We start from the raw sequence: 27744 nt of genomic DNA on the forward strand, positions 1-27744 counted from the left end.
CTCTACAAAAAATAGAAAGATTAAAAAAACAGAAAATAGAAAAATTAGCCTTGTGTGGGAGCATGTGTTATAGTACCAGCTACTCGGGAGGTTGAGGTCGGAGGATTTTGGGGACTCAGAAGTTTGAGGTTGCAAACCAACAACAACACACACACACAAACAGGAGTGGCCTTTGGGATATAACTGTGCCAGCCCGTGGACACATGGCTGGGGGTGTACGTGGCTACAGGGTGAACGTGTGACAATAGGAGCTCACATCTCACACATCTGTCCCTTTCTCCCCCACCCCAATCCCAGGTCCCCCCCCCAAATAGAATGATCAGCATTTGTTCAATGACAGTGTGTTGATCACCTACCTGTGGGCTCAATGCAGCCATGAACAGGATAGAAATACCCATCTTTGTGGATTGGGTATTTGTGCCTTAGCCACACTCACCTAGATTATCTAATCTAAGGCTCTCACCACTCTCATGAATTTAGGGTCATCACTAACCCATTTAACACGTGAGAAAACAGAGATATTTAAAAGTGAAGGATCCTGAACAAGATGGCAGGGCGGAAGTGCGGGCTGCTGGACCCAGACCCCGGAGCTCTGAGTCCAGCTGCCAAACTTCAAGGTTCAGACTCGGATTGCTGACAAAAAGTATCAAAGGACCCACAAAGAAGTAGAGTTGCTCATAGGTGGCTTTTGCAGAGAAATGCTATTGAAAAGGCCAGACAGCAGAATTTGCTGCAGACGACTTCACGGATCCAAGACTTCTGGACAAGATTCACATGCAGCTAATTAAGGACAAGCACAGGGCTTAATCAGCAAGATCATGGTGCTCGGCTGTTTGGGAGACACCAGCCAGAACCCAGCCTCGGGGGTCATCTGGAAGCATGAGAGCCTCGCTGCCACCAGTGTGGGTTTGCAAGCTGCCTTGGGCTCTGTCTGCGGTCGCAAAGGCTTTGAAAGATACTCGTTCACCAAAACAGACAAAAATAAATAAATAAAAGTGAAGGATCCTATACCCCAAATGGTGCAGCTAAGAGACGGAGGCCCAGGGAAGTTGAGTATCTAGCCCAGGGTCACGCAGCAAGTTCGGGGGTGGAGCTGGGCTCACGAACCCGGACTGGAGAGGGAGCCCACGGAGGGAGGGGGGCGGTGGGTGGGCTGCGCTCGGGTTCGTGGTCAAATCCACGCGGCGTTCCGGGCTTGGCCACGAGAGGGCGCCAGCGAGCGTCCGGCCGGCCGGGCGGCTGCGCTCGGGCCCCTCCCGCAGGAATGCGGGTGGCGGGGGGAGGGGACCTTGGCCGGCCGCCGCCGGCAGCTGCCGGGACCCCGCCCGCCTCGCCTCCCCCGGGACCCGGAGTCCGCGCGGGAGGGAGGGGCGGCCTTGCAGGGATGTGGCCTTGCGGAGACCAGTGGCTTCCTCCAGGCGTCCCCCGGGGCTTCGAGCCCACGGCTTCCCAGGAAAGGCCGGGCAGGACCCGGGGGACCAAGGAATGTAATACCAGTGTCAACGTAACCGCGGACGGCTGTCATGTATTAAACGCCTACTGCATTCCTGCACTCAGTAAGGACTTTCTCCTCTGCAGCTTGCATGTCACAGACAAGGAAACTGAGGCCGTTTCTGGTCCAGGTAAGGAGGCGGCAGGGGGTTCTCAGCGCCAGCTCGCTCACTCCCAGCCCAGGCTCCTCGGGTCACTTTTTTTTTTGGTCCCCCAAGTGCTGGTGATGTGGCTGTGAGCTGGTGGGCAATGACCCCCTTCGCATGGAGCTGACATTCTAGTGGTTAGAGATGAGCCACAGTCATATGTTAATAACCGCGGGATATGAAAGATGTCTGCAAATAAAGCAGGCTGGGGGGCTAGAGGGACAGGGTGTGACCTTGAGGTGATCAGGGAGGGCCTCTCTGAGGAGGTGACATTTGAGCACCTAAAGGAGGTGAAGGAGGGAGCCTCGTTGATATCTGGGAAGAGCATTCTAAGCAGAGGGAGCGGCGTGTGCAAAGGCCCTGTGGTCGGAGTGTGCAGAGAGTGTCTAAGCAGAAACAGCAAGAAGGTCAGTGTTACCAGAATGTTACTCGGGTGTCGGGGAGACAGTAAGAGATAAGTGAGATGAATTTCAGTGGTCAGATCGTGTCGTTGTGGATTTGAATCTCAATAAGGAAAGAAACCACAGGAGAGGTTTGGAAAGAGGAGTGACATTATCTTTCTGTTTTAACAGATTCAGTCTGGGTATGTCCTTTCTCACTATGACTTAAAATACAGAAGTCAAAAAAATATTAATATTAATAACTCAACAATATAAAAATAAGGCTAAAAACCCTCAACAGAAAAGTTTTAAAAAAATAAAAAACCTGACTTAAGCATTATAAAACTTATCTATATATAAAAAACCAGTTGTATCCCCTTAATATTTTGAAATTTAAATAAAAGCAAACTGGAGAAAAAAAAATCTGCACTTCATATCACAAGACTCCCTAATTTCCTCAATATATAAAGAGTTTCTAGGAATCAATAATAAAAATATCAACAATCCAATAGAAAACTAATTAGTGAGCCAGGCATGGTGGCTGGGGCAGGAGGATCCATTGAGGCCAGGAGTTTGAAACCAGCCTGGGACCAACAACATGGCAAGACTCCACACAAAAAAAGAAAGCAATTAGCCAGGTGTGGTGGCACGCGCCTGCAGTTCCAGCTGCTCAGGAGACTGAGGTGGGAGGATGATTTAAGCCCAGGAGTTCAGAGCCGCAGTGAGCTATGATCATACCACTTCACTCCAGCCTGGGTGACAGAGCAAGACCTCTGTCTCTAAAAAACAAAGAAGGAAAGAAAGAAACGAACAATTAGGCAGAGGTGTGATCAGAATGTCTGTAAAAAATGATGGCCGGGCGCGGTGGCTCACGCTTGTAATCCTAGCACTCTGGGAGGCCGAGGCAGGCGGATTGCTCAAGGTCAGGAGTTCAAAACCAGCCTGAGCGAGACCCTGTCTCTACTATAAAAATAGAAAGAAATTAATTGGCCAACTAATATATATATATATAGAAAAAATTAGCCGGGCATGGTGGCGCATGCCTGTAGTCCCAGCTACTCGGGAGGCTGAGGCAGGAGGATCGCTTGAGCCCAGGAGTTTGAGGTTGCTGTGAGCTAGGCTGACGCCACGGCACTCACTCTAGCCTGGGCAACAAGCGAGACTCTGTCTCAAAAACCAAAAAAAAAAAAAAAAAAAAAATGAGATGCGACAGGTAATTTAATATATGAAAAGACATTGAGCCTCACTCATAGGAGAAATGCAAGTTCAAGGCCGATTTTTATCCATTAGATCTGCATAAATGCAGAAGACTGATAATGCACCCTGCGGTCAGGCTATTACAAAGCAAGCGAGCTGACATATGGACATTGATCTTCTGCCGTGGAGAGGAATTTGGTAATGTTCCGAAAAAGTATAAATGCATAGATTTCCTTGGGCCAAGCAATCTCATGACCGAAACACTTGCACATGTGTGAGATGATGTATTCACACAAGGTCATTAACTGCAGCCATTTATGGAGAAAGCCCAAAGGGCCATCCATAGAGGACCAGTTGCATAAGTTATTGTTCATTATCTACACAATGGAATATATTGCAGATCTGTAAAAGAATGAGGACATCTGCTTGGGCTGGTTGGGAAAACCCTCTAAGGTATACATGATTCAAGGAAGTCACTGAAGTTCACACTATATGCACAGTATGCTGCTTTTAGTGAAAAAGTAAAAAAAAAAAAAAAAAGCATATATTCAGTTTTTTCCATTAAAAAATTTTGTGTTTATTTTTTTATTTTATTTGTGTACTTATTTGAGACAGGGTCTCACTCTGTCACCCAGGCTAGAGTGCAGTGGCATCATCATATCTCACTGTAGCCTCAAACTCTTGGGCTCAAGCGATCCTCCTGCATCAGCCTCCCTAGTAGCTGGGACTACAGGTGTTGCGCCACCATGCCCGGCTAATTTTTCTATTTTTTTGTAGAGATGGGGTCTCACTGTGTTGTCCAGGCTGGTCTAGAACGCCTGGCCTCAAGTGATCCTCCTGCCTTGGCCTCCCAAAAGTGCTGAGGTTACAAGCGTGCTCTCAAACTGAAACTCCGTCCCCATCAAACACTCACTGCACATTCCTCCCTCTCTCAGCCCCTGGCAACCACTGTTTGACTTTGTGTCTCCATGAATCTGACTACTCTAGGTATCTCATGTGAGTGGAATCCTACGGTATTTGCCCTTTTGTATCTGGCTTGTTTCACATAGCATAATGTCCTCAAGATTCATCCAAGTTGTAGCACACATAAGAATTTCCTTCCTTTTTAAGGCTGCATTATTCCACTGTGCCACAGTTTGTTTATCCATTCATCATTTTTTCCCCCTTGTTTAATCGTGAAGAAAATCTGGAGAGATAACCCAATCAAGTTATAACAGGCAGGGGTTGTACGTCAAGAATAGGACAGTCAAGGGAAAGAGGAGGGTAGGAGAATTGTTTTTTAAATATCTTTTACAATATATATATATATATATATATATATATATATTTTTTTTTTTTTTTTGAGACAGAGTCTCGCTTTGTTGTCCAGGCTAGAGTGAGTGCCGTGGCGTCAGCCTAGCTCACAGCAACCTCAAACTCCTGGGCTCAAGCAATCCTCCTGCCTCAGCCTCCCAAGTAGCTGGGACTACAGGCATTTGCCACCATGCCCGGCTAATTTTTTGTATATATATTAGTTGACCAATTAATTTCTTTCTATTTATAGTAGAGACGGGGTCTTGCTCTTGCTCAGGCTGGTTTCGAACTCCTGACCTTGAGCAATCCGCCCGCCTCGGCCTCCCAGAGAGCTAGGATTACAGGCGTGAGCCACCGCGCCCGGCCAATATATTTTGTTTTGTTTTGTTTTAGAGACAAGGTTTCACTCTGTCTCCCAGGCTGGGGTGAAGGGGTACGATCATAGCTCCCCGCAGCCTCGAACTCCTGGGCTCAAATGATCCTCCTGCCTCAGCCTCCCGAGCAGCTGGGACTACAGGTATGTACCACCATGCCCGGCTAACTTTTTCTATATATATTAGTTGGCCAATTAATTTCTTTCTATTTTTAGTAGAGACGGGGTCTCGCTCAGGCTGGTTTTGAACTCCCGACCTCGAGCAATCCGCCCGCCTCGGCCTCCCAGAGTGCTAGGATTACAGGCGTGAGCCACCGCACCCGGCCGAAACTGGGTAATTTGTAAAGAAAAGGAATTTATTTCTTGTAGTTCTAGAGGCTGAGGAGTCCAAAGTCGAGGGGCCGCATCTGGTGGGGGCCTTCTTGCTGGTGGGGACTCTCTGCAGAGTCCCGAGGTGGCGCAGGGTGTCCCAGGGTGAGGGGGCTGAGTGTGCTCACTCATGTCTCTCTTCCTTTTCTTATAAAGCCACCAGTCCTATTTCCTGATAACCCATTAATCCATTAACTTATTAAGCCATTAATCCATGAACAGCCCCACCTCTCCATACTGCTAAATTGGGAATTAAATTTCAACGTGAGTTTTGGAGGGGACAAGTATCCAAACCATAGCAGTTGCCATTTGGAGTTGCCGTTAGCAGTTGTGCTAATTGTTCCTTATTATATGCAATAGGGTGATTTGAGCAGCAAAAGAATTTATCGAGTGGATACTAGGGGCCTATGGCATCGCCAACCTTGGAAAGTAGACAGGAGTGAGGTGGGCGTGCAGGGCAGGTGCTAAGGCCCCAGTCTGAATCATACCCCCCATGCCAACCACCCCACCTGCCACTGTACACCCCACCTGCAAATATTGAGTACAGCTTCTACTTCCTGCCTCAGCTTCCCAGTAGCTGGGACCACAGGTGTGCGCCACCACACCTGGCTAATTTTCCTATTCTTTAAGAGATGGGGTCTTGCTATGTTGTCCAGGCTGGTCTCGAACTCTGGCCTTGAGCAATCCTCTGACCTCAGCCTCACAAAGGGGTGGGATTATGGGCGCCAGCCATTGCACACTGGCTGATTTCATATGTTCTTTTGCCGGTATTCCAACATTGCTTCAAAAATCTAAACTAGGACAGGAGGAGGGAGTTTATTGGACAAAAATGACTGAGCAACAGAGGGCCCTGTTATCTCTGCAGAGACTCAAAGAGACCTCTTTATAGGGCTCAGTCTCTCCTTTTCTGCAGGAGGCCACTAGAGACCCCTAAAGACCAGCATGGAATTAGCGTGACATGGGCTTGGCGGTTGGACAGACTTGGGCTCAATTCTCACCCTTGCCTTTGTTCCCCATGACCTCAGTTTCCCCTTTGTGACCTTCAGAGCTTGTGAGTAACTCCATCTCCTGAGGCTGTGTGGCAGTTGAAATGACACTAATAAAATTCTGCCTAGAGCCTGGCATTCAAAGATGGTAGCTGAATGTCAATCATGACAAAAATTCAAGTGACATGGATGGGTGAAGAGGACTTTGCCTGTCACTCAGCACTGTCATTGCTAGCTGTGCTTTTTAGAAGGTGACTAGGGAGTCACCTGTCCAGGGTCACCCAGCGCACCAGAACAGAGCCAGCATTTCAAATCCAGAGTCCATCTGCTTCCAAAGTCCCTAAGGGGAAGGACAGAAAACTCGGGGACACTATCTTGGGGACTAGGGGCAGGGGGGAACCCTATCGATTTTTAATATTTTTCTTTGAGACAGGGTCTTGCTCTGTTGCCCCGCCTAGAGGAGAGTGGCATCATCACAGTTCACAGCAACCTCAGACTCCTGGGCTCAAGCGATCCTCCTGCCTCAGCCTCCCTAGTAGCTGGGACTACAGGCATGCGCCACCACACCTGGTTAATTTTTAAAATTTTTTGTAGAGATGGGGGTCTCACTATGTTGCCCAGGCTGATCTCAAACTCCTGACCTCCAGTGATCCTCCCACCCCAGCTTCCCAAAGTGCTGGGATTACAGGCATGAGCCACCACCCCCAGACTGCTTTTTAATTTTTTCTTTAAATTTAAGACATTGGCCAGTCATGGTGGCTCATGCCCGTAATCCTAGCAATTTGGGAGGCTGAAGCAGGAGGACTGCTGGAGGCCAGGAGATTGAGACCAACTTAGCCAACACAGAGAGATCCTGTCTCTACAAAAAGAAGAAAACAATTAGCCAGGCCTGGTGCTCCCCGCTACTCAGGAGGCTGAGGCAGGAGGATCGCTTGAGGCTGGGAGTTGGAGGTTATAGTGAGCTGTGATCACAACTCTGCACTCCAGCCTGGGTGGCAGAGGGAGACTCTATCTTGCGCACACACACACACACACATACACACACACACACACAAATAAATACATTTAAGAAACTGATCTTTCTTAAATATTTAATATAACAGCAGCTTGTGGTTGTGACTATGCATTTAATGGGAAAAGCACGCATGCATCGCTGGCGTGTGCACCAACACGTCTTGCCGATGGGGCGTGTTTCTGGGGAAAGTCCCCTTTGGCCAACGGAGCCCTGGGTGTCTGTGTGGGGGCGGGGTGGCTTGTGACTCACGCCTGGATTCTCAGGCCCGGGATCATGAAGTCGTGCGGCGAATGAGCCAGAATCTGTCTGGTCCTTCAAGGCCCCCTCCTCCAGGAAGCCCCCCTTGCCTTCCCAGACGCGGCTCCGGCTTCCTGCTCCGGGCTCCTCAGCCCCGGCCCCCAGCCCTGACCGTGGGAGGGTCCGTGCCTGGAGGTTGAGGCACAGCAAAGCTCAGGCACGGAGTGGGGGAGGCAGAGTTTGCAGAATGAATGAATGAATGAATGAATGAATGAATGAAGAGTCTAGTCTGTACGCAGGCAGACGGCGGGGCTCTGCTCGGCTCACCGGGGCCCCACCCGGGTTGGGAGGCGGCCCCAGGCCAGGCACCGAAGGCCCAGGTTGAGGAGGCGAGGCCAGCGGAAGAGGAGGCTGTGCGCGGTCCGCACGTACAGGGCGCCCGAGGGCTCCAGGGCCTTGAGCAGCGTCAGCGGGGAGTAGCGGGCGTTGGTCTGCCGGCGCAGGGGTGGCCGCGCCTTGCCGATGATCTTGACAATGACCTGTGGGGTGCAGCCCTGAGCTCTGGGAGCCCCCCGGGAGGGCCCCTCCCGCCAATATACCTGAGCCAGGTATGGGGGCCTGTCACTCGTCACTCACCTGGGCCACCTCCTGCGGGCTCTGTCCCACTGAGCGGAAGAGCTCCCTGGAGGCCGGGAGGTAGAAGTCCCGGAAGTAGCGCAGGGTGTCGGGGTCAGTGCCTGGGAACTCGGCCGTGGAAGCCTGCGCCAGGAGCTTCCCCTCAAACTCCGTGGCCACTGGGCCTGGCTCCACCAGGGAGATGCTGGGCGCAGGGCAGGGGGAGTGAGCCCGGCTGCCCCATTTTGCCCGTTTATTTATTTACAGAGACAGGGTCTCCTTCTGTGGCCCAGACTGCAGGGCAGTGGCCCGATCATAGCTCACTGCAGCCTCGAACTCCTGGACTCAAGCGATCCTCCTGCCTCAGCCTCCCGAGTAGCTGGGACTACAGGCATGCGCCACCATGCCCGGCTAATTTCTAAAATTCTTTGTACAGATTTTTCTAAAATTCTTGCCATATTGCCCAGGCTGGTCTCGAACTCCTGGCCTCAAGCGATCCTCCCACCTCAGCCTCCCAAAGTGCTGAGATTCCAGGCGTGAGCCACCGTGCCCGGCCCATTTTGCCCATGTTGCCAACCTTTCCCCCTCGCTCCTGCATTTCTCCTGTCGTTCTTTCATCCCTCCTCATTCCTCGCCCCCTCCCCGCGCCCACCCAAAAGTGCCGGCTCACAAGATGTTGAACTGCAGCAACTGGATGGCCAGACTTTCGAAGAATCCCTCCAGGGCGAACTTGGAGGCCGCGTAGACATCGTTGAACATGACGCCTGAGGGCATGGGAGGAAGGCGGGCTCCTGGGGGTCTGCAGGACGGGCTTTGTGGGCCCCAGCGTGATGGGGTCTTTGGGAGACCCAGCAGGGAGGAGTTGGGGGTCCCCGGCGAGGGAGAGATCTGGTGCCAATGCAACGGGTGAGTGGCATTGTCTGACGGGGTCATAGGGGGTCATGATGGGGCTGTCCTGGAGTGTCAGCTGTCACCCCGTCCCAGGGAACCCCCTTATCCACCATCTGCTACATCCCTGGGGCCACGTGGGCATGGGAGTCCCCCTTCAGCAGGGCCCTTGTCACCCCTGGTAGATGCAGCTGCAGCAGAGTGACAAGTAGGGCGGGCGGATTCCTTAGGGGACGGCAGAGGAAGGGGACAGATCCCAGGACATTTCCAGGGGGAGGAAGGGAGTCTAGAGGGCTCAAGGAGGAGAGACCCGGGAGCACGGATGGCAAGTAGGTGTCCGCCAGAGCTGGCCCGTAGCAGACATCACTAATCAACCACTGATTTCTTTTCTGCTGACCCTCAGAGTCCTTCTAAACCCAGGCACCTCGGGGGCCTGCTGGGAGGTGCGTGGCAAGGAGGAGTCTCAGGCGGGGTTCTGATGGTTCCTTTGGGTTTGGGGGGAGAGTTTTGGAGGTGTCCAGAAGTGGGTTGATGCTGGGATAGAGATGGCTGGGGTTTTTTTGTTTTGTTTTGAGGCAGGGTCTTGCTCTGTCACCCCGGGTAGAGTGCGATGGTATCATCGCAGCTCACTGCACCCTCAAATTCCTGGGCTCAAGTGACCCTCCTGCATCAGCCTCCCGAGTAGCTGGGACTACAGGTGCACACCACCACACTCGGCTAAGTTTTTCTATTTTTGATAGAGATGGGATCTTGCTCAGGCTGGTCTCGGACTCCTGGCCTCAAGCGATCCTCCTGCCTTGGCCTCCCAGAATGAAGATTACAGGCGTGAGCCACCGCACCCAGCCGAGATGGTTGTTGATGGCGCAATAACCACTACCTGCTCTTACCTCATAGCAGACATGCTTAATCTACCCGAGAACATTTTCCTCCTGAGCTTCAGAATCCTTCCTAACACAGTTCTCCAGATGCATCTGGAATATGATCTAAAGCCTATTTGCCATCCTTCTAGTCTGGGGACAGTCAGACACCGGGGTGGCAGGGCATGGGGGAGAATTTCCAGGGGTGGGTCCCCATGGCTCACCCTGTAGCCCCATGACACTACTGACCACCACGATGTGGCCCTGCCGCCTCCTCTTCATGCCTGGAAGCACAGCTTTGACCAGACGGACGGCCCCGAAAAAGTTGGTGTCAAAGATGCTCTGCATGGCAGCTATGCTGAGCCCCTCCACGGGCCCCACGGTGCCCATTCCGGCATTATTCACTAAGGGAGGGATGCTGAGGGTTACCTTAAAGTCCCTCGGCCCTTCTAGTGTCACTTTGGGACACTCCCCGGGTCACCCCCCACCCCAAGTACGGGGGAAGTCTAGGGTATCTTGGTGGGCACAGGTACAGCCCCAATGTTAAGCACAGTTTAACATTTGTCCTGGGGGACCCTGAGCCCTGAGTGGGAGTAGGACCGCTGGGAATAACGTCCCCGTTAATGCATGAGCAATTCAGCTCTGACCCCAAATTGCATCCAGACAGCCACACCCACCCTGCTTCGAAGGTTTAGGGACCATGAGTTGTTTCTTCATCATGTTCCATTCCCCAAGTGACTCAGCAGTCTTCCCGAACGCGTATGGTTTTCTCCGAGTGTGAGAATTTTCTTTTCCGTGAAATCCACCCCACCCGCAGACCTCAGTTAATTTCTGGTGCCGGCCACAGAGTCTCACCCAGCACGTCCACTTCTCCTCCTTGGATGCTGCCGAGACACTGGGCCACCGACTCATCGCTGCACACGTCTAGCTGGGCCACCGTGAGGGTCTGTCCCAGAGCCTCCCCGGCGGCTGCTTCTAGTGTCTCCTTCTTTCTCAGGTCCCTCATGGTGGCCACCACTGGGAACAGAGCACAGAGCTGGGACAAACGCTTGTGATCTTGCATGAGCTGTCAGTCACAGAGGGCTAGAGACCCACAGGTTTACATACCTACATATCTCCCTCAGCTAACACATACACACTGGTGTACACACGTGGATATGTACCCACGCCCATCCTTTCATCCTTCAATGCAACAGGCATTTATTGAGCATCTACTGTATGCTATGCCTATTCTAGGTGCTGAGACTATTCCATGAAATAACATAGACAAAGTCCCCACCTTCATGGAATTGATAGCTTAGTAGGTAAGATAATAAAATCCATACATATAAAACAGATTTCGGCATCTATTCAGACTTAGCTCATGCCTGTAATCCCAATGCTTTGGGAGGCCAAGGCAGGAGGATCACTTGAGGCCAGGAGTTCTAAACCAGCCTGGGCAACATAATGAAACCTTATTTCTACAAAAACTTTTAAAAAATTAGCTGAGTGTGGTGGCATGCACCTGTAATCCCAGCTACTCAGGAGGGCAAGGAGGGAGGATCTCTTGAGCCCAGGAGTTCAAGGCTTCAGTGAGCTGTGATGACGCCACTGCACTCCAGCGTGGTGACAGAGTGAGACTCTGTCTCTAAAAATAATAATAATTTTAAAACTTCCAGATTTCCATGAGGAAAAAAATGCATATACACTAATAGCCAACATATGTGCATATATGCACACTCAATTATGAACAGTCACATTTACATCATCAACGTAGTAAGTTCCAATTTATTGAACATTTACTATGTGCTAAGTATTGTGCTAAGTACTTTTATAGGCACCATCTCGAACTCACAAGAACCCTATGAGTTAAATCACTCACTTATTTTCCAAAGGTGGCTACAACAATATCTCCCATCCCACATGCTCTGCTGAAATCTTACCACTCCCCCATCAAGATGTGGCGTCTAACCCCCTTCCTCTTGAATCTTATGACTAGCTAGGAACCATTGGTAGTTAGGCCATGTGGTTTTTGCAGCTTGGTCTTGCAGTGTCTACATTGTTCGCCAGAGTGCTCACTCTTATTGGTCATCATAGGCAACCCAGTTGTCTGGATGCCACCATGCTGTAAGGAAGCCCAAGCTAGCCCAGGAATGGAGACCACACAGAGAAGCCTTGAGATCGCTGGAAGGAAGAGAGATGCCTGCCCAGCCGCCACATGTTCCAGCCCCCACTCTTCTAGTTGTGACTTTTGACCCTGAACCAGAACCGCCCAGCTGAGCACTTCCTGAATTCATGACCTATGGAAACCATGAGTTAAAAAATTAAAAAAAAAAATTATTGTGGTTGTTGTACAATTTTTGGGGGTGTGTGTTTTGTTATTTAGCAATAGTAACCAGAACAGGTAGGTGAAGTTATGACCCCCATTATACAGATAAACAAACTGAGGCTCAACAGGGTGAAGTTCCTTGCCTGTCCCACCCCCAGCAAGTGTTAGTGCTGAGATTTGAACCTGGGTTTGTTGGAGTGCTAAGCTCATGCTCTTAAGCATCATATGTACTATGTCTGCACACACACCAGCATACATGTTTGCATATCCCCTCACGTGTGCATCCAAATCACCCACGCACATTTCAGGGGCATTTGCATATTGTCTGTGGGCCTATGTGATTCACAGGTACCATGCAGATGGATGGGGCTTCTTGCATCTACATAGTGGCAAACATGGGCCCAGGGGCTCAATTGTCTGCATTCAAATCCCAGCTCTGGCACTTTCTAGCTGGGCGACCTTAAGCAAGGACCTTTGACAGTTTGTGCCTTAGTTTCCTTATTTTTTCTAAAATGGGGTGAATGACAGCACCCACCTTACAGGGCTGATGTGAGGATCGAATGACTTACTAGATGCAGAACACTTAGGGTGCAGCCCAGCCCATCACAAGAGCTCCAGAAACCTCACCCTCGAGCAGTTTCATGTACCCACTTGCCCCCCCATCCCTCCTGGGGACACAAGTTCTTCCCTGCACACTGGCATTCAGGCTGCCACAGCGAGAGCTGTGTGTGTGTCACAAACAGAAGGCAGAGGGCTGTGAGAAGTGGCCCTGCCAACTGGGGCAGTGGCCTCACCCCTGGAAGCCTCCTCTTAAGTAACAACCCTTTGCCCACTTTGACTCAAGGCTGCTCTGGGTCAGGGGTTCTCGTGGTTGGTGAGGTCTGGGCGATCGCTCCAGAGCCCAGAGCGGCAGGAGGGCGAGCCCCTAGAGCGAGAGGGCCCCCCCTTCTGCTCCAAGGTCAGGAGCACTTAAGAGGCTTACCTCAGAGCAGTAATCTGGGGAGAGGTGGGACAGCAGGTGTCAGGGAGGAAATTATCCCATCCCAGGGAATGCCCAAGGGACAGCTTCTCAGAGAAGCACTCGGTGCCAGCCCTTCTAAAAATACCTCCCACCCACCTCTCGCCACTCTCCTTCCTACTTTATTTTTCTTAACACTTACTCTTGCCAGACGTATACAATTTCTTTTTATCGGTTCACTGTCTGCCCTGCCTCCCTTCCCCCACTACGCCACTACCCACGGCTAAGATTTTTGTCTATTTAAGATTTTTGTTCCCAGCACCCAGCACAGAGCCTGGCACCCAGTAGGTGCTCAATAAATATTTTGGGGGGTGAAGGGATGATCCTCGTTGCACGCCACGCATCCTGGGTCCTGCCCCAGCCCACGAGCGCAGCTGGAGGGGATGGGGTGGCGGAAACAGTGCTGGGAGCTGAAGGTACTTGGACAGCGGTCCTCACCCCGGCTGTCTCCCGGCTCTGCCCGGGTCCCCTTACCCTGGTAACGCTGCCTGGGATCACGAGCCAGCTGCACTGCAAGCTCCAAGCCAATTCCTGACGAGCAGCCCGAGATCAGCACAGTCCGGGGTGCAGCGGCCATGTTGATCCCCTCCCTGGACGCGTGACCTCAGCCGGTGGCACCTGACTCTGGCCACCCCCCCTCCTAAGCACCCTCCAACCGATCCCCTGCAGGGCAGGCGAAGGGGACCCCAGGGAGACCTGCCACACTGTGGGCTGAGCAGTTGGAGGGAACCCCTTAAACTCTGCATACCCCATTTCCTTAATCTGTGAACTAGCTCTTCTCCACACCTGCTACGCTCGTAACTGTTGTTTTTTTTTTTAATTTTAATTTTTATTATGATTGTAAATGATTCAGGGCTGGGGAGAGTGGCTGTGAGCGTGGGGGGAATGACTGTCCCTATTCTGGGTGGAAGACTCCCCCACCGAAGGGAGGGAGAGAAAGAGGGTGGCAGAGAGTCTCAGCTCGCAAGGGGTCTTTTGAAAGAGGCCGGGGGGGTAGACCTGTCAGGAGCTGGGGTTAGACTGCAGGAAGAACTTCCCTGCAAGGCGGGGCAGGGCAGGAACTTCATGAGAGCCTTTTAGTTGGAGAAACCTCAGCCTCGGGTGCCCCTGGGGAGGGAGGGGGAGCTGCTCAGGGAGATTCCCTCTCTGGGGGGCCCCGTCTCCCCCTCAGGCTTGGTGGGGCCCCACCCCCTCCTCTCCAGGGACACAGAGACTCTTTGTCTGCAGAGCCAGAGGCTGGGAGGGAGGCACTGCCCATGTCTCCCTCTTCCCCTTGGGGGGGCGGTTTGGGGCCGGGACACGCCCCTTTGTATCCTCCCTGGGGAAACAGTTCTCGTGTCTTTCGAGTCTGCACTTGTCCGAATGCACAGAAGCTCTACCTGACCCCCGGGGCCCTCTTCTTGCTGGAGGAGGGGGGTCCCTGTGCAAGGAGGGTGGGCTCTCCCTGCCCCAGGAATGGCAGGAATCCACCCCTCCCCTCTTGGCTGCAGTGCCCTGCTTTGGGCCAGACTCCCCCGTTTGCTGCGGATTTGGGGTTGGGCTGGGCACCCATTTGGAGACCTGGGTGCGGAGGGGGAGGGGAGGGTTGAGGCGGAGGTGGGATCCTTTATTTGAGGATCGAGAAATAAAGGGGGGGGGGAAACTGTGCTTTGGGATCTGTGGTGAGAGTTTGGGGTGGGGCCAGGACACTCAGTTCTGGGATGTGGGTGCGTGGAGAGTTGAAGGTTTGGGTTAAGGCTGGAACCGCAATTTGGGATCTGGGGTGAGGTTCGTGGTGAGATGAGGACCTTTTACTTAGGGAGCTGAAGGGAAGAGCTTGGGGGGAAGCTAAAGGACTGGGAATAAAGCAGGTGGGTGGAAGTTGGGGTGAGGCTGGGCACCCCCCACCCAGCAAGGCAGAAAGGATTTGGTATAAAGCTGCTCCTCCCTGAACGCCAGCGTCTGCGTGGAGGCTGAAGGCTGGAAGGAAGCCAAGATGTCCTTTGAGGGGACCTGCAGGAGGGAAGGGTTTGGGGAAAGGCTGAGACCCCCGGATTCTAGGGCTGGGTGGGAGTGACCCTTCTCCTCCGCCGTGGGGTGGGGCGAGGACGGCCCAGCTCCCGGCCGAAGGCTCCACCCCCGCCGGCCAATCAGCACGCAGCGCAAACTTTCCCAACTTCCCCCACCAGCTGTCACCCCCCTCCCCGGCGAGCCCCGCCTGGCCGGGCGCTGGAGCGCAGGGCGAGGCCGGGGCGGTTCTCGGGCAGTCTCCTGCGGATCCCGAGTGGAGCCGGCCGCCGCGGGTGACTGCACCGAGCCCGTGGAGTCGCCGCGCCCTGCAGCCGCCCCGTCCTGTCCCCCGCCTGGAGCTGGCTGGGCCCCGAGGGGATGGGGAGCCGCCGCCGGGGCCTGGGCCAGCCGCGGGCCGGCCTCTGCCTGCTCCTGGCCGCGCTGCAACTTCTGCCCGGGACGCAGGCCGGTGAGCAGGGAGGGAGGAGACGGGACTTGGGGTGCAGGACTCTGCAAGACCCCAAAAGGCGGAGTGGAGTTTGCATTAGGGAAAGCGTGCGTGGGGCGGGGGCGGCGGCGTGCGCGTTGCTTGTGGCCACTGTGCGAGGAAGGGACACGAGGGTCCTCCCCTGAGCGATTCGTGGCTGTGACATCTGGGAAGCGTGTGACAGTGTTTACTGGCAGGTGCGTGGGAATGGATGCGGTGTGTAGGTGCGCGCCGGTGCGCGGAGCAGCGTGTGCGCGGCCATTTGCGGTGAAACTGTGTGTGTGCTTCGATGTAGAGTTTGACGGTGATCGGCCTCTACGGCAATATGAGAATACGGGTGACGGGGTTCCTTGGGAGGGTGTGTATTGTGAGACTCGAGCGTGCAAGTGTGCGTCTGTCAGTGTCTGGGGCTGATTTTGAGGACCACACATGTGTGTTTTGGAGTGTTGATGGCACACCGCTGGGTAACCCCTCGAAGTGTGTAGTTGTGATTTTGGGGTGTGAATAATGGCCTGTGAGGACACAGCCGCCAATTCTCAGGGTGATGGTGAGTGTGGGCGAATATGGGGGGCTCTTAGGGAGCTCACTTTGCATCTCCCCAAATGGCTTCATCCCATTCTCCCTCTTCCTCTTCTGCCCCCAATTGGCGCAGGCCCACCCCCTGCCCTCCCTCCCGCCCGCCCCTCCCCCCACCCCGCGCTCCCCAGAGCCGTGATCAGCACCATGGACAGAGCCTCGGGGAGGGCCGCGGTGAGGGGCGAGGCGGGGCGGGGCGCAGGGCGGGGCGGGAGTGGAAGTTGCTCCCCCCCCTCCCCTAGCTGCAAGAGTCTTGGGTGTTTTTCCCGAGGAATTTCTCAGGGCCACCCCCCCAGGGGTCCCGGGGGCCGCCGGATGGGTGAGTCAGCGCTGACGCACGCCCAGCTGTGCAAATCTGGCTGGGCGCCCTGCCCTACCCCGCGGGGTTTGGGGTTGGGGCGCCCCGCGGATGAGGGGACGTCGGGGTTCCTCAAGTAGTGGGTGATGGAGCTTCCCCGATCCGAGGGACCCTAGGCTAGGCCCTCCGGGAAACCCCTCTCTAAGATGAGCTCAGCCCCCCAACACACGCACGCCCCACTTTCTCCCAAGTGCAGAGAGGTGCCCGCCCATGCGGGTGCTCCCGGACTGGCCCATGCCCCATTCCCACGCTTCTACATCCACATGGTCTCGCAATCTCAGGCATCCATTCCGAATACAAGCCCCTCGGGACGCCAGGAATGTGCAACCCGGTGCCCAGGCAGCCCCCCTTCAGCCACCCGCCGCTCGGTCCCAACTTTTGTCACCCTCCTACAGGTTCAAATGCGCACGCATGCTGCCCCTGGCATCCATACAAACTCGGCCAGCATTCAAGCCCGCCCGGCCCACTCGCTGACTGCGCCACACTTCACAGAGCCACGCCCCCGCATCAGGAGCCCGATTTATCACAATCACAGACTCGCTTGGTGACGATAAGCTCATGCCAGGGTCACACAGCCACTTGTCAAGCAAGCTGCACCTAATACATCCATTGCAGGCTAAATATTTGCACACATTGACAGCTCAAGAAATGACACTCCTGGGCACTCCCCGGTCCACTCGCTGTCTCCCGCACTCGCACAATGTCACGCACACACACATAACTGCACACACACTCCCCACGCCACTGACGCTCTCCCGCACGCCTGGGGCATCCCAGCGTGTCCCAGCCCGCTGTCTGCCTGCATCCCTCCACATCCCAGACCCCACCCAGCGTCTCCTTGGGGGCCCTGACAGACTCCCACCCCCGGCCCTACGGGCAGCTCTCAATGGCTCTTGTGTGTCTCCTTGTCATGAAGCCAGCCATGGGAAGAAAGGGCAGTCCGTTTCTGAAAGGTCATTCCAGAAAAGCAGGAGACTGGAAGGGACTTTCTGGATGTGAATGGGCGCTGGTTGAGGGGAGGCCCCTTCCTCCTGCAGAGACACTAGGGTCTGGGTCCCCGGGAGAGGGGCAGGGGGGAAAGCCTCCGTGCTGGGTGAGGTCTCAGTCCTCCCACAGGGCCGCAGCCCAGAGAGGGGGCAGCTGGGGATGATTGTTCCGTGGGGGAATGACTCTATGACTCTTGTGGTTGGCAGAGCCTGGGAGTCCAGAGCTCAGCCCCAGGGGGCTGCGACACAAATTCCTCTTAATGACAGCTCAGCCACAGAACGGGCAATTAGGGATCGGGCAATTAGGGATGGGGCTGGTAGGGGATGGTTTGGGAGGGGGGGTGGAGAGAGAGAGACAGAGACAGAGAGAGAGAGAGAGAGAGATTGAGAGTTGGACACAGAGAGACCTCAGAAGACCAGCACAGAAAGTAGGACAAGCAGAGGGCGGGGAGGGGCAGAGGAGAGGGAAGTTGGGGGCAAGAGGAAACAGGCTGGAATAGGACTCGGAGAAGTCTGGGAAACAGACTTCCTGGGTTCTGACCCAGGAAGAACGGGGATGGGGGAGGGTGTCCCTCATCCAAGCCCCTACCTCCCCGAAGTCCGGCCTCCCACCCCAGCTCCCACTGGTGAGATCAGCACCGCCACCCCCGGGGGTGGGGGGTGAAGTCATGGCAGATTCGACAGATTGTGGCTCCTGCCAAGAGGCTGGGGCAGGGGTCAGTGGGACAGTGTGCAGAGGGCGGGGGGAGCAGAGAGCAGGCAGGGGCTGGGGGCCCAGGGGAAGCCCCCGCCCACCCCTGCCCAAGCCATGTGGTTCCACTTAGCCCTGGCCGGGCTGCCTGGGTGGGGCCGGTAGGATGGCCCAGATTAGGATCTGGTCGGGTCAGGCCAGTCCCTTTTTTTTTTTTAGCTGGGATGAGAGAGGTAGAGGGTCAGAGGGGGGAGGTCAGGAGGTTATCCCAGACAGGCAGTCAGAAGGAGGAGGTCAGAGAGGGTCATTTGAGATGGAGACATCCCAGGTCAGATGGAGGAGGCCGGGGAATTGGTGGCCGAGAGAGGTCAGAGGGAGGAGACCAGAGGGAAGAGATGGCACAGAACACAGAGCAGGAGCCGCTGTTCTCCACGTGGGCTTCCGCTGGCTGGCGAGGGGCTCCAGGCCGGGGAAGCAGCCCCAGGGAGCTGGTGAGGGGGAGTCGGGGGACAGTCCGGCTCGGCTCTGGGGCTCAGGCCAGGAAGCTTTGATTCATCCCAGAACTAGGTCAACTTTTTTTTTTCTCACCAAAAACCAAGGGGTGGGGGGCAGAGTCAACAGGCTGATGAGGCCGGAACATCTGTGGAGGGGTGCAGACGGGGAGGGGGTGCCAGGCTCAGGCCTGCGCCTTCCTCCTGAACCACAAGTCCAGTAGGGGGGTGAGTCTGAGCACCTTGCACCCCCAAATCCGAGCCTCTGACCTGGCGTCCTGGGCTTGCTCTAACTGCTCCCCTGTGGCTTCTCTCTGCTGCAGAGCTCGTGGACGTGCTGAAGGTCCTGGGCGTGCGGGGGGGCCAGGCTGGGGTCCCCGAGGGGCCTGGCTTCTGTCCCCAGAGGGCTCCCGAGGGCGATCGGGCGTTCAGGGTGGGCAAGGCCAGCGTTCTCAGCACCCCCACATGGGAGCTCTTTCCAGGTGAGTCGGGGTGGGACGGCCTCGGGTTCAACCTGGGGGGGGGTGTGGCTCACCATCTGGCCGTCTGAGTGACCCCGTTTCCTCTGCCCACCCAGACGGGCACTTTCCCGAGAACTTCTCTGTGCTGATCACTCTTCGGGGCCAACCGGCCGATCATTCTGTCCTGCTCTCCATTTACGATGACAAGGGCGCCAGGCAGCTGGGCCTGGCGCTGGGGCCGGCTCTGAGCCTCCTAGGTGGCTCCTTTGCTCCCCTCCCCCAGCAGGTCAACCTCACAGATGGCAGGTGGGTGTAGGGGAGGGGTGGGCGGGGGTCCGTGGAGGGGTGGGGTGAGAAGCACCCCCACTAAGGCTGTCCCCGTTGCAGGTGGCACCGTGTGGCAGTCAGCGTAGACGGGGGGACGGTGACCTTGGTGGCTGACTGTGACCCTCAGCCCCCTGTGTTGGGCCAGAGGCCACGATTCGTCAGCACAGCTGGACTCACTGTACTGGGGACCCAGGACCCCGAAGAGCAGACATTCGAGGTAGGAGTCCAGGGATGGGGGAAACTGAGGCAGACGGTGGGACATTTTGTTCACATGCTGAACCTGGAGAAGACACTGGAGGAGGGAGACACCCAGTGCCCGCCGAGCCCCGGGAAGCCGAGGGAAGAGAGCACGTGCTCGTGCGCGTCCTGGTGGCTTGCGCTTGTGGCTTGTGATGTCGCAGAACCACGCGACCCTCACTTGTGACGGCTTGGCCGGTTGTGGAGGATCCCGCTGTGATGTGCGACTGTGACGCGTGACCCGGTTGCTGCGATGGTGTGCGATTGTGTGCCGGGCAGTTGTGACACTGGAGGTGTCATGTGGCTGTGGGACAAGGATGTTGTGGCATGGTGCCCATGATCGGTGACTGTGCCACGTGATTATGACGTGTGTCACCTCCGGGAGCCCGGGGGCCTCTTCTGCCTCATGACGGTCCTCACCCCCGATCCCGGAAGGGCACCTGGCCCAAAGCGGCTGTGCGCTGGTGCCTGAGAGCGAGGGAACAAACCCACCTTGGATGGGGCAGATGTGGGTGTGGTGGGTGGTTCGGGGTGACCCGGAGAGAATCTTTCCTACTCTTAGTCACAGGGGGCAGAGGGACCCTAGGCCTGTGACGGGGCCACCTCCTCCTTATCCTTAGGTGCTCTGGGATGGGGAATCGCCAGACCCTGGCGTCAGGAGGCGGGCAGGCCTCTCCTGGGGAAATGGGGCTCAGAGTCCACTAAGTGTCCGCTGCCCGCCTCCTACCCTCTCTCAGGGAGACGTCCAGGAGCTGCTGCTGAGCCCGGATCCCGGGGCTGCCTTCCACGCCTGCGAGCGGTACCTCCCCGGCTGCGACCGCCCGGACCCTGCGGCCACAGGGGTGAGTGAGGGGCTGCGTGACTCCCGACCGAGGGCACAGGCTGAGCCGTCCCCTGGCTCCCGGTCCTAGGAAGGAGTGGACTCTGCCCCCAGTCCTGGGCTGAGCCACCTCTGACTCCAAACACAGGGCCGAGTGATCCCTGACCTCACGCCGATCCCAAGCATGAAGGGCTTTGACCTCAGGCCATATACCTGAGTGACGTGTGGCCCCGGGTGGCCCCAAATGAGGGGATCTCCAACCAGGGGCTGGGGAGTGGGAGGCTGTAGACCTGACGGGGGCCCTCTGCCCAGGCCCCCCAGGGTGAGCCAGAAACCCCTCCTCCTCGGCGCAAGGGCAAAGGAAAAGGGAAGAAAAAAGGACGAGGTCGCAAGGGCAAGGGCAAGGGCAGGAAGAAGAACAAGGGAACTTTGACCCCAAGCCCACCTCCTGGCTCCCCGGAGAACCAGGTAAGGGACCTGCCACCTCCACTTCCGGTCTTGATAGCCTGACTTCTGGCCTCTGATCCCCACCGGTCTCTGGCCTTGACCTTGATTCTCTGGTTTGGGTTTCCCTCCCCAGGGGTCATTGTTGAAGGTCATTGTTAGAAGCCACTACTGGCCATATAGACTACCGATGTCACTAGTTTAGGGTTAATGGACGTGTGGGGGGGTGTTGGTGTGGGGTCACTCATTGGAGGGCCTAGTGGACCCACCCGTCGGGGTCACTAGCTGGAGGAGTGATTTTTCAGGGCAGTGATGGACAAGGTCTTTATTCTGGGAGACACTGAGAGGTTGTTGGTAGGAAGTCATTGATATGTCATTGGTTGTTGGAATTGCCATTTGGGCGTCATTGCTTGGGTGGCATTTGTTGGGCTCTCTTATGGGTATTCATTGCTGGAGCATCACCAGTTGGGGGGATAATTGATTAGGGGTCTCTGGTGGGGTTTATTAGTCTCGGGGGTGTCACTAGTTAGTGTTACTGGTTGGGAAAATCACCAGATGGGAGAGTAACGGGTTGGGGCCATTGATGGAAGTCATTAATTGGGGGGTCACTGGTTGTAGGAATAATTGGGGTTTGTTGATGTCATTAGTTGGTGGGTGACCCCATGTGCTGGGGGCTTTGGTTGGGGGAGTCACTGGTCACACTCCCTCTCAGTTCTAGATCTTTCTGGCCCCAGCACATGGACACCAGAAGTAGTGTGCCAGTCACCAGCCTCTTCCTCAGCCCCGTCCCACACCTGGGCCCTCTCCCACCCCCACCACCCTCTCCCCTCCTCCCCGCCTTGACCCGGTTGCTCTGCAGCTGTGCAGCCCAGCAGGCGCTGCGGCTCCCCTCGGACGGGGGCCTGGCTGGCTGACCACGGGACTCTGCCTTGGGAGAGGACACGTGGGATAGGCTTCCGGGAGTCTGGCCCTGAGTGCTGGAGTTTGACCTTGACCACTGGGGCTCTGGAGCCAGCCAGGCTCTGCCTTCCGGGACTCAGCCGCTGCCAGGCCCCTCCTCCGTGCACAGCGGCGCCCCCTGCTGGCCGCCCTCTTCCAGCCAACACGCTAGTGGCCTCCCGTGCTCTTTGGGCTTGTCTCTCTGCCTTTGTCTTGGTTGGCCTGGCGCCAGAGCTGACACTCCCTCCCTCTCCGCTCCAGACCTCCCCTGACACCCCAAAGACAGAGACACCAGCTCCAAATCTGCCTCTGACGCCCACGCCTCTTGTCATCACCTCCACCGTGACTGCTGGCCACAACGTCACCATCCTAGAGGTTGGTGGGACGGGGACAGGGCCGGGAGGCGGGGGCCCCCGGGGGTGGCAGACAGTCAGGAAGCCGGAGGCAAACTCTGCTCTGTCCCAACGCCCTCAGGACGACCTGGGCCCGGACTGGGGAACCGAGCTGGGGACCCCGGAGACTGAAGCAGCCAGGGAGGATGAAGAAGAAGGTGACTCCGCCATGGGCCCCGACTTCCGGGCAGCAGAACAGCCGTCTCAGACTCACTTCGAGATCTTTCCCGTGAGTCTAGGTGGCTGGGCTAGGAGCATGAGAAGGGACTCCCACCCCAAGCCGCAAAGGGCCACATCCTGTCTCTTGATCACTCTAGGCTGGTCTCGCCTAGAGTGTCTTCCCACCACCCCAGTGCGGTCCGCAAAGATTTGTGGGCGTCTGCCGTGTAACAAGCGCTGCGCTCATGCATGGTTCTGCGGGAAGCGGGAGGCGTTTGGCTTTTGGTCTGAGCACCAGGGGAAGCCAAACGAAAACGAACAAGAGGTCTGACCTGAAGCTTTAGAAGCTTCCCCTGCCGGCCGGTCGGCGCGTGGACGGTAGGGGGAGCCAGAGGGGCAACGGGGAGCCTGCAGTCTCCGTAGTGGCTGTGGGGACCCAGCGAAGGAGCCCACAGGGCACGTGCTCCCTCTTGGTCTTGCCGCTGGAGGTGGAGAAAGGGAGGTGTATGTTGAGACCGTCGAGTAAGATGAAGACTCCACACAGAGGAGCCCGGGGAAAGTGGCTCGCATCCGCCGTCTGATCCCAGGACTTCGGGGAGGGCGAGGCGGGAGGACCGCTGGAGCCCCGCCTGGGGCGTGTTATGTTGGCAACACCTGTTTGGCATCCACGGGAAGATGTCAAGTGGGCGATTGGTTAGAATATTCTGGAGTTCAGAAGAGATGGTCTAGGATGGAGGCAGACTTGAGACTTAGCAGCAGAGAGATGGTATCTTTAGCCAAAGGATGGGATGAAATTGCCCAGGGAAAGAATTTGCCTAGGAAGACAGAGCTGGGCACGGTGGGACGTGCCTATAATCCCTGCGAATGGGGAGGCTGAGGCAGGAGGATAGCTTGAGGCTAGGAGTTCAAGACCAGCCTGGGTAACATATCAAGACCTCCGTCTCTTCAAAAAAAAAAAAAGTTAAAAATTAGTAGGACACAGTGGTGCATGCCTGTAGTCCCAGCTACTCAGGAGGCTGAGGCAGGAGGATCACCTGAGCCCAGGAGTTCAAGGCTGCAGTGAGCTACTGTGTTTCCTCGAAAATAAGACCTACCCATAAAATAAGCCCTAGCAGGATTTCTAAGTGTTTGCGCAATAGAAGCCCTGCCCCGAAAATAAGACCTAGTGATGGGCGTGGCTACGCAGCGCATCTGCACAACCCATGCATTTCGTCGCAGAGCGGTAAAGAAGATGAGCAGCCCTTCCCATCTGCCCCACAAGAGCTCTATTGCTCGACAGGAGAGATTGGGGCCAATGGTTCTAAAGGAAACAGAGCCGCAAGAAATTCAGGATGGAATTCGGGGTCTGGAGAGTTATGATGATGTTCCAGAAGAAGATGCCTTAACTATATTTGAATAAATGTAGATTGTTGTACTGTACTTAAAAAAAATAACACATCCCCTGAAAATGAGCCCTAGGGTGTCTTCTTGAGGAAAAATAAATATAAGACCCTGTCTTATTTTCTGGAAAACACGGTATGATGACACCACTGTACTCCAACCTGGGCAACAGAGCAAGACTCCATCTCAAAAAAAAAAAAAAAAATGCAGACGGAGAAGGGAGCTCAGATTCTAGCCTTGGTGTTGCACAAGGGAGGGACGAATAGCTGTAACCACCTTACCCCGAGTGCCTGCTCTGTGCCAAGCACTGCTGTCATTCATTCATCTTCGCATCGCGTATATACAGTCATCATTCACCCAGCTAGCAATCACTCAGTCAGTAAGAGGCAGATCCAGGATTAGGACCGGGCAGCAGGCTCTGGAGTTCCTACCCTTCACCTTGACCTTGACCTTGACTTGCTCAGTGGATGGAGGGAGGCTGAGTTTCTCAACCCATGTTGGTCTTTTCTTCAAAGAGGGAGATCTGCAGGTGCACCTGTGTGTGCGTGTGTGTGGGTGGGTGGGAGACGGACGTGAGGTTGGGTAGCCGAGGGGTCTGTGTCCAAGTTCACATCTCTTTCCTCTCGCCCCCCTGCCCCAGGGCGCTGGAGAGAAGGGAGCGAAGGGAGAACCCGCGGTGATTGAACAGGTGAGGGGCCTGGGCTGCGAGGGGGTGGAGGGCCCTTGTGAGACTAGGGGTCATACTCTTTTCTCCCTCCAGGGACAGACGTTTGAGGGACCTCCAGGAGCCGCGGGACCCCGAGTGAGTGGTGGCCGCACTCTCTTCTTCCTGGTTCCCTTCCAGCTGGGGGGTGGGAGGAGCAGGTGTAACCACTGCCTGAGGCCATTGGGCACTTGAGGCTCAAAGAAGGAGTCAAAGCAGGGCTCAGGGTGGAAAGTTGGGGCTCGATGCAGGTCCCTACAGTATTGGGGACCAGGAATGGCTTGGTGGTGGGGTCAGAGTCAGGGGTGGGTCGGACAGAAGTCAGCCTGGCTCCAACTTTGCTCTTCCTGTGACTTCTCTTTCTGTCCCCAACAGGGGGTGGCCGGCCCCTCAGGGCCTCCTGGCCCCCCAGGTTTCCCTGGGGACCCTGGACCGAGGGTAAGAGACTCCCCATGGGGTGTGTCCTTCTCTGTGTGTTTGGGGGTGGTGGCGGGGTTTCAGGTTGGGAGGATGAAGGTCTAACTCAACATGGGTCTGGGGGGCTTGAATTGGGGACACTGTCCCAAGACTGGCCCTGACTGACGCCTGCCACTCTCTCTCCCCACCTGTGAACTGTCTCTGTGGCTCCCCTTCCGTCTCTGGGGGCCTCTCCTCTGCTTTCCGTCCTCTGTCTCTGTCTGTTTCTGCCCCTCCCTGCCCCCTCCCTGCCCGCGTCTCCGCCGTCTCCCAGGGCCCTGCCGGCCTCCCGGGCATCCCTGGCATGGACGGGGTCCGGGGCCCGCCGGGCACTGTGATCATGATGCCGGTAAGAAGGAGACGGAGTGGCGCAGCCCGGTCCCGGGGTGGGGTCCCGACCCGGGAGGGGCCTCTCCTCGGGGCCCCCCTCACCGCCGCTTGCCCCCCAGTTCCAGTTTGCCAGCAGCTCCCACAAAGGGCCGCCGGTGTCCTTCCAGCAGGCTCAGGCGCAGGCCGTGCTGCAGCAGGCCCAGGTGAGGGCAGGCGGCCCCGGAGGGACCTGGGAGGGCGACAGAGCTGGGGCGTACGCGGGGCTGTGGCAGCTCCCGACGGGGACCCCAGGCTCTGTTCCCCTGTCTTTTCCAGCTGTCCATGAAGGGCCCCCCTGGCCCGGTGGGGCTCACTGGGCGCCCGGGCCCCGTGGTGAGTGAGGGATCTGCCCGGAGGAGGGGGTGTGTTGGCAGAGACAGGGCGAGTGTCACCTCCTTCTGACCGAGTTCCTCCGTCTCGTCCTCCTCCAAGGGCCTCCCTGGGCATCCAGGTGCAAAAGGAGACGTGGGGGCGATGGGGCCACAGGTAAGACCGGCAGGGGCGGGGCAGGATTGGATGGGAGAGTGTCAAAGGGGCAGAGGAAACCCTCACAGTTACTGCCTTTCCTAGACGATGATGTAAACTAAGTCCTTCCTCCTTTTTATGCTTTTTTCCTTCCTCTGTCTCTGTTTTTTGCCCCCCTAGGGTCCCCGAGGCTTGCAGGGACCTCATGGGCCCCCTGGCCAAGTGGGCAAGATGGTGAGTGGCCCCTGGGTCCCCAGGCAACCTCTAATCTATCCCTCAACCCCCAACATGAGCCCTGGCTTCGTGCCCCCAGGGTCTTTTGGTGTCATTAGTGGGACAAGAGCTTTCCGAGGGCAGGAAATGGCAGTTCCATGGAACGTATGGCAAAGGAATCTGGCTGGGTCATAGAGTCAGGAAGGACCTGCCCCCAGCAGTGGTGCCTGTCCTGAGAGCTGAAGTATACCCAGGTGACAGGTGGGGAAGGACATTTCAAACAGAAGGAATGGTGTCTGCAAAAGAGACGCCTGGCACATTGAAGGAAATGACAAGACAATTCCAGATATAGTCCTGCACAACATAATGACATGTCGTTAAATGGCAAACCACATATACAGGGGTGGTCCCATAAGATTATGATACTATGTTTTTACTGAACCTTTTCTATGCTTATTTATTTGTTTGCTTGTTTTGAGATGAGATCTCACTATGTTGTTCAGGCTGGTCTCCAACGCCTGGGCTCAAGTGACCCTCCTGAGTAGCTGGGACTACAGGTGCATTCCACCACACATGGTTGCCTTTTCTGTTTATTTATTTATTTGAGACAAAGTCTTGCTCTGTCACCCAGGCTAGAGTGCTGTAGCATCAGCCCAGCTTACTGCAACCTCAAACTCCTGAGCTCAAGCGATCCTCCTGCCTCAGCCTCCCGAGTAGCTGGGACTACAGGCATGGATCACCATACCCAGCTAATTTTTCTATTTTTGGTAGAGACGGGGTCTCACTCTTGCTCAGGCTGGTCTCAAGCTCCTGAGCTCAAGCGATCCTCCCAGAGTGCTGGGATTACAGGCATGAGCCACCACGCTCAGCCAACCTTTTCTATGTTTAGACACACAAACACTTTTCATGTTACAACTGCCTACAGTACTCAGTACAGGCACATGCTGTACAGGTTGGTAGCCCAGGAGCAATAGGCCACACTGTACGGCCTAGGTGTGTTGTGGACCGTGCCACTGAGGGTTGTGTAGATGCACTGTACGATGTTTGCACCAAAACAAAAATCTCCTGACAGTGCATTTCTCAGAACGTGTCCCTGTCGTTAAGCGATGCATGCCTGTAGCTGTAAATGCAACAAGGAACACATGAGAGGGCGAGAGATGGAGGCTGATGATGGGGTTCTTAATTTCGGGGATGATGGCGGAAGGCTAAATGGGTGCACAGAGAAGCCCCAAGTAAAAGCTTTTGCATGAGGAAGGTGCTTAATAAACGACCTCAATAGTAATATCTTGACGACGTTGATTATGCTGAGTTTCCAACTTGGGGGAGGGCTACAGGGGAGGCTTATCCTTGACTTTCGGGCTCACTTTCCCCACAGGGCCGCTCTGGGGCAGACGGGGCTCGGGGCCTCCCGGGGGATACAGGACCTAAGGTAGGTAATAGGGCTGGGACTCGGGGCAGGCGTTGTCAGGGTTGAGTGTTCAAGGCTCAGCTGGTGTCTCTTTGGACAGGGTGATCGGGGCTTTGACGGCCTTCCAGGGCTGCCCGGTGAGAAGGGCCAAAGGGTGAGTGTGTCATGTCCCCCCCCACCCGCGGATCCATGGCCCCACTTCCCTCCCTCAGTACCAGAG

General features: G+C 55.8%; 2 protein-coding genes and 1 long non-coding RNA gene across 4 annotated transcripts in view; 2 read left to right on the plus strand and 1 right to left on the minus strand.

Moving 5' to 3' along the window:
- Positions 1-1308: 1308 nt before the first annotated feature.
- LOC142864850 (uncharacterized) lies at positions 1309-12169 on the plus strand. 2 transcript variants are annotated; one of them, XR_012915157.1, is made up of 3 exons: positions 1309-1622; positions 4901-5214; positions 11924-12169. It is a non-coding gene; the product is annotated as an uncharacterized LOC142864850 (long non-coding RNA). The 2 variants fall into 2 exon arrangements; XR_012915158.1 differs by having other exon boundaries at positions 1310-1622; positions 4901-5024.
- RDH8 (retinol dehydrogenase 8) lies at positions 7811-13765 on the minus strand. Its single transcript, XM_012790681.3, has 6 exons — positions 13648-13765; positions 10703-10864; positions 10072-10251; positions 8773-8866; positions 8124-8307; positions 7811-8026 (listed from the first exon to the last, which is right to left on the minus strand). Exons 1-6 carry the CDS (start codon positions 13748-13750, stop codon positions 7811-7813), a joined length of 939 nt encoding a protein of 312 aa, XP_012646135.2. The 5' UTR covers positions 13751-13765.
- Positions 13766-15385: 1620 nt separating this feature from the next.
- COL5A3 (collagen type V alpha 3 chain) overlaps positions 15386-27744 on the plus strand; it is a 37769-nt gene continuing 25410 nt past the window's right edge. Inside the window, exons 1-18 of the mRNA XM_075998113.1 lie at positions 15386-15631; positions 19075-19233; positions 19329-19518; positions 19600-19756; positions 20514-20618; positions 20909-21064; positions 22241-22354; positions 22454-22600; positions 24551-24598; positions 24671-24712; positions 24989-25051; positions 25344-25418; positions 25519-25602; positions 25715-25771; positions 25871-25924; positions 26084-26137; positions 27492-27545; positions 27625-27678. Coding sequence (XP_075854228.1) covers positions 15541-15631; positions 19075-19233; positions 19329-19518; positions 19600-19756; positions 20514-20618; positions 20909-21064; positions 22241-22354; positions 22454-22600; positions 24551-24598; positions 24671-24712; positions 24989-25051; positions 25344-25418; positions 25519-25602; positions 25715-25771; positions 25871-25924; positions 26084-26137; positions 27492-27545; positions 27625-27678 — 1704 coding nt within the window. The 5' untranslated portion in view covers positions 15386-15540. The remainder of the gene's footprint in view (positions 15632-19074; positions 19234-19328; positions 19519-19599; positions 19757-20513; positions 20619-20908; positions 21065-22240; positions 22355-22453; positions 22601-24550; positions 24599-24670; positions 24713-24988; positions 25052-25343; positions 25419-25518; positions 25603-25714; positions 25772-25870; positions 25925-26083; positions 26138-27491; positions 27546-27624; positions 27679-27744) is intronic.

The sequence above is a fragment of the Microcebus murinus genome, chromosome 27, assembly GCF_040939455.1.
Source record: "Microcebus murinus isolate Inina chromosome 27, M.murinus_Inina_mat1.0, whole genome shotgun sequence".
In the NCBI taxonomy this organism is placed as follows: Eukaryota; Metazoa; Chordata; class Mammalia; order Primates; family Cheirogaleidae; genus Microcebus; species Microcebus murinus.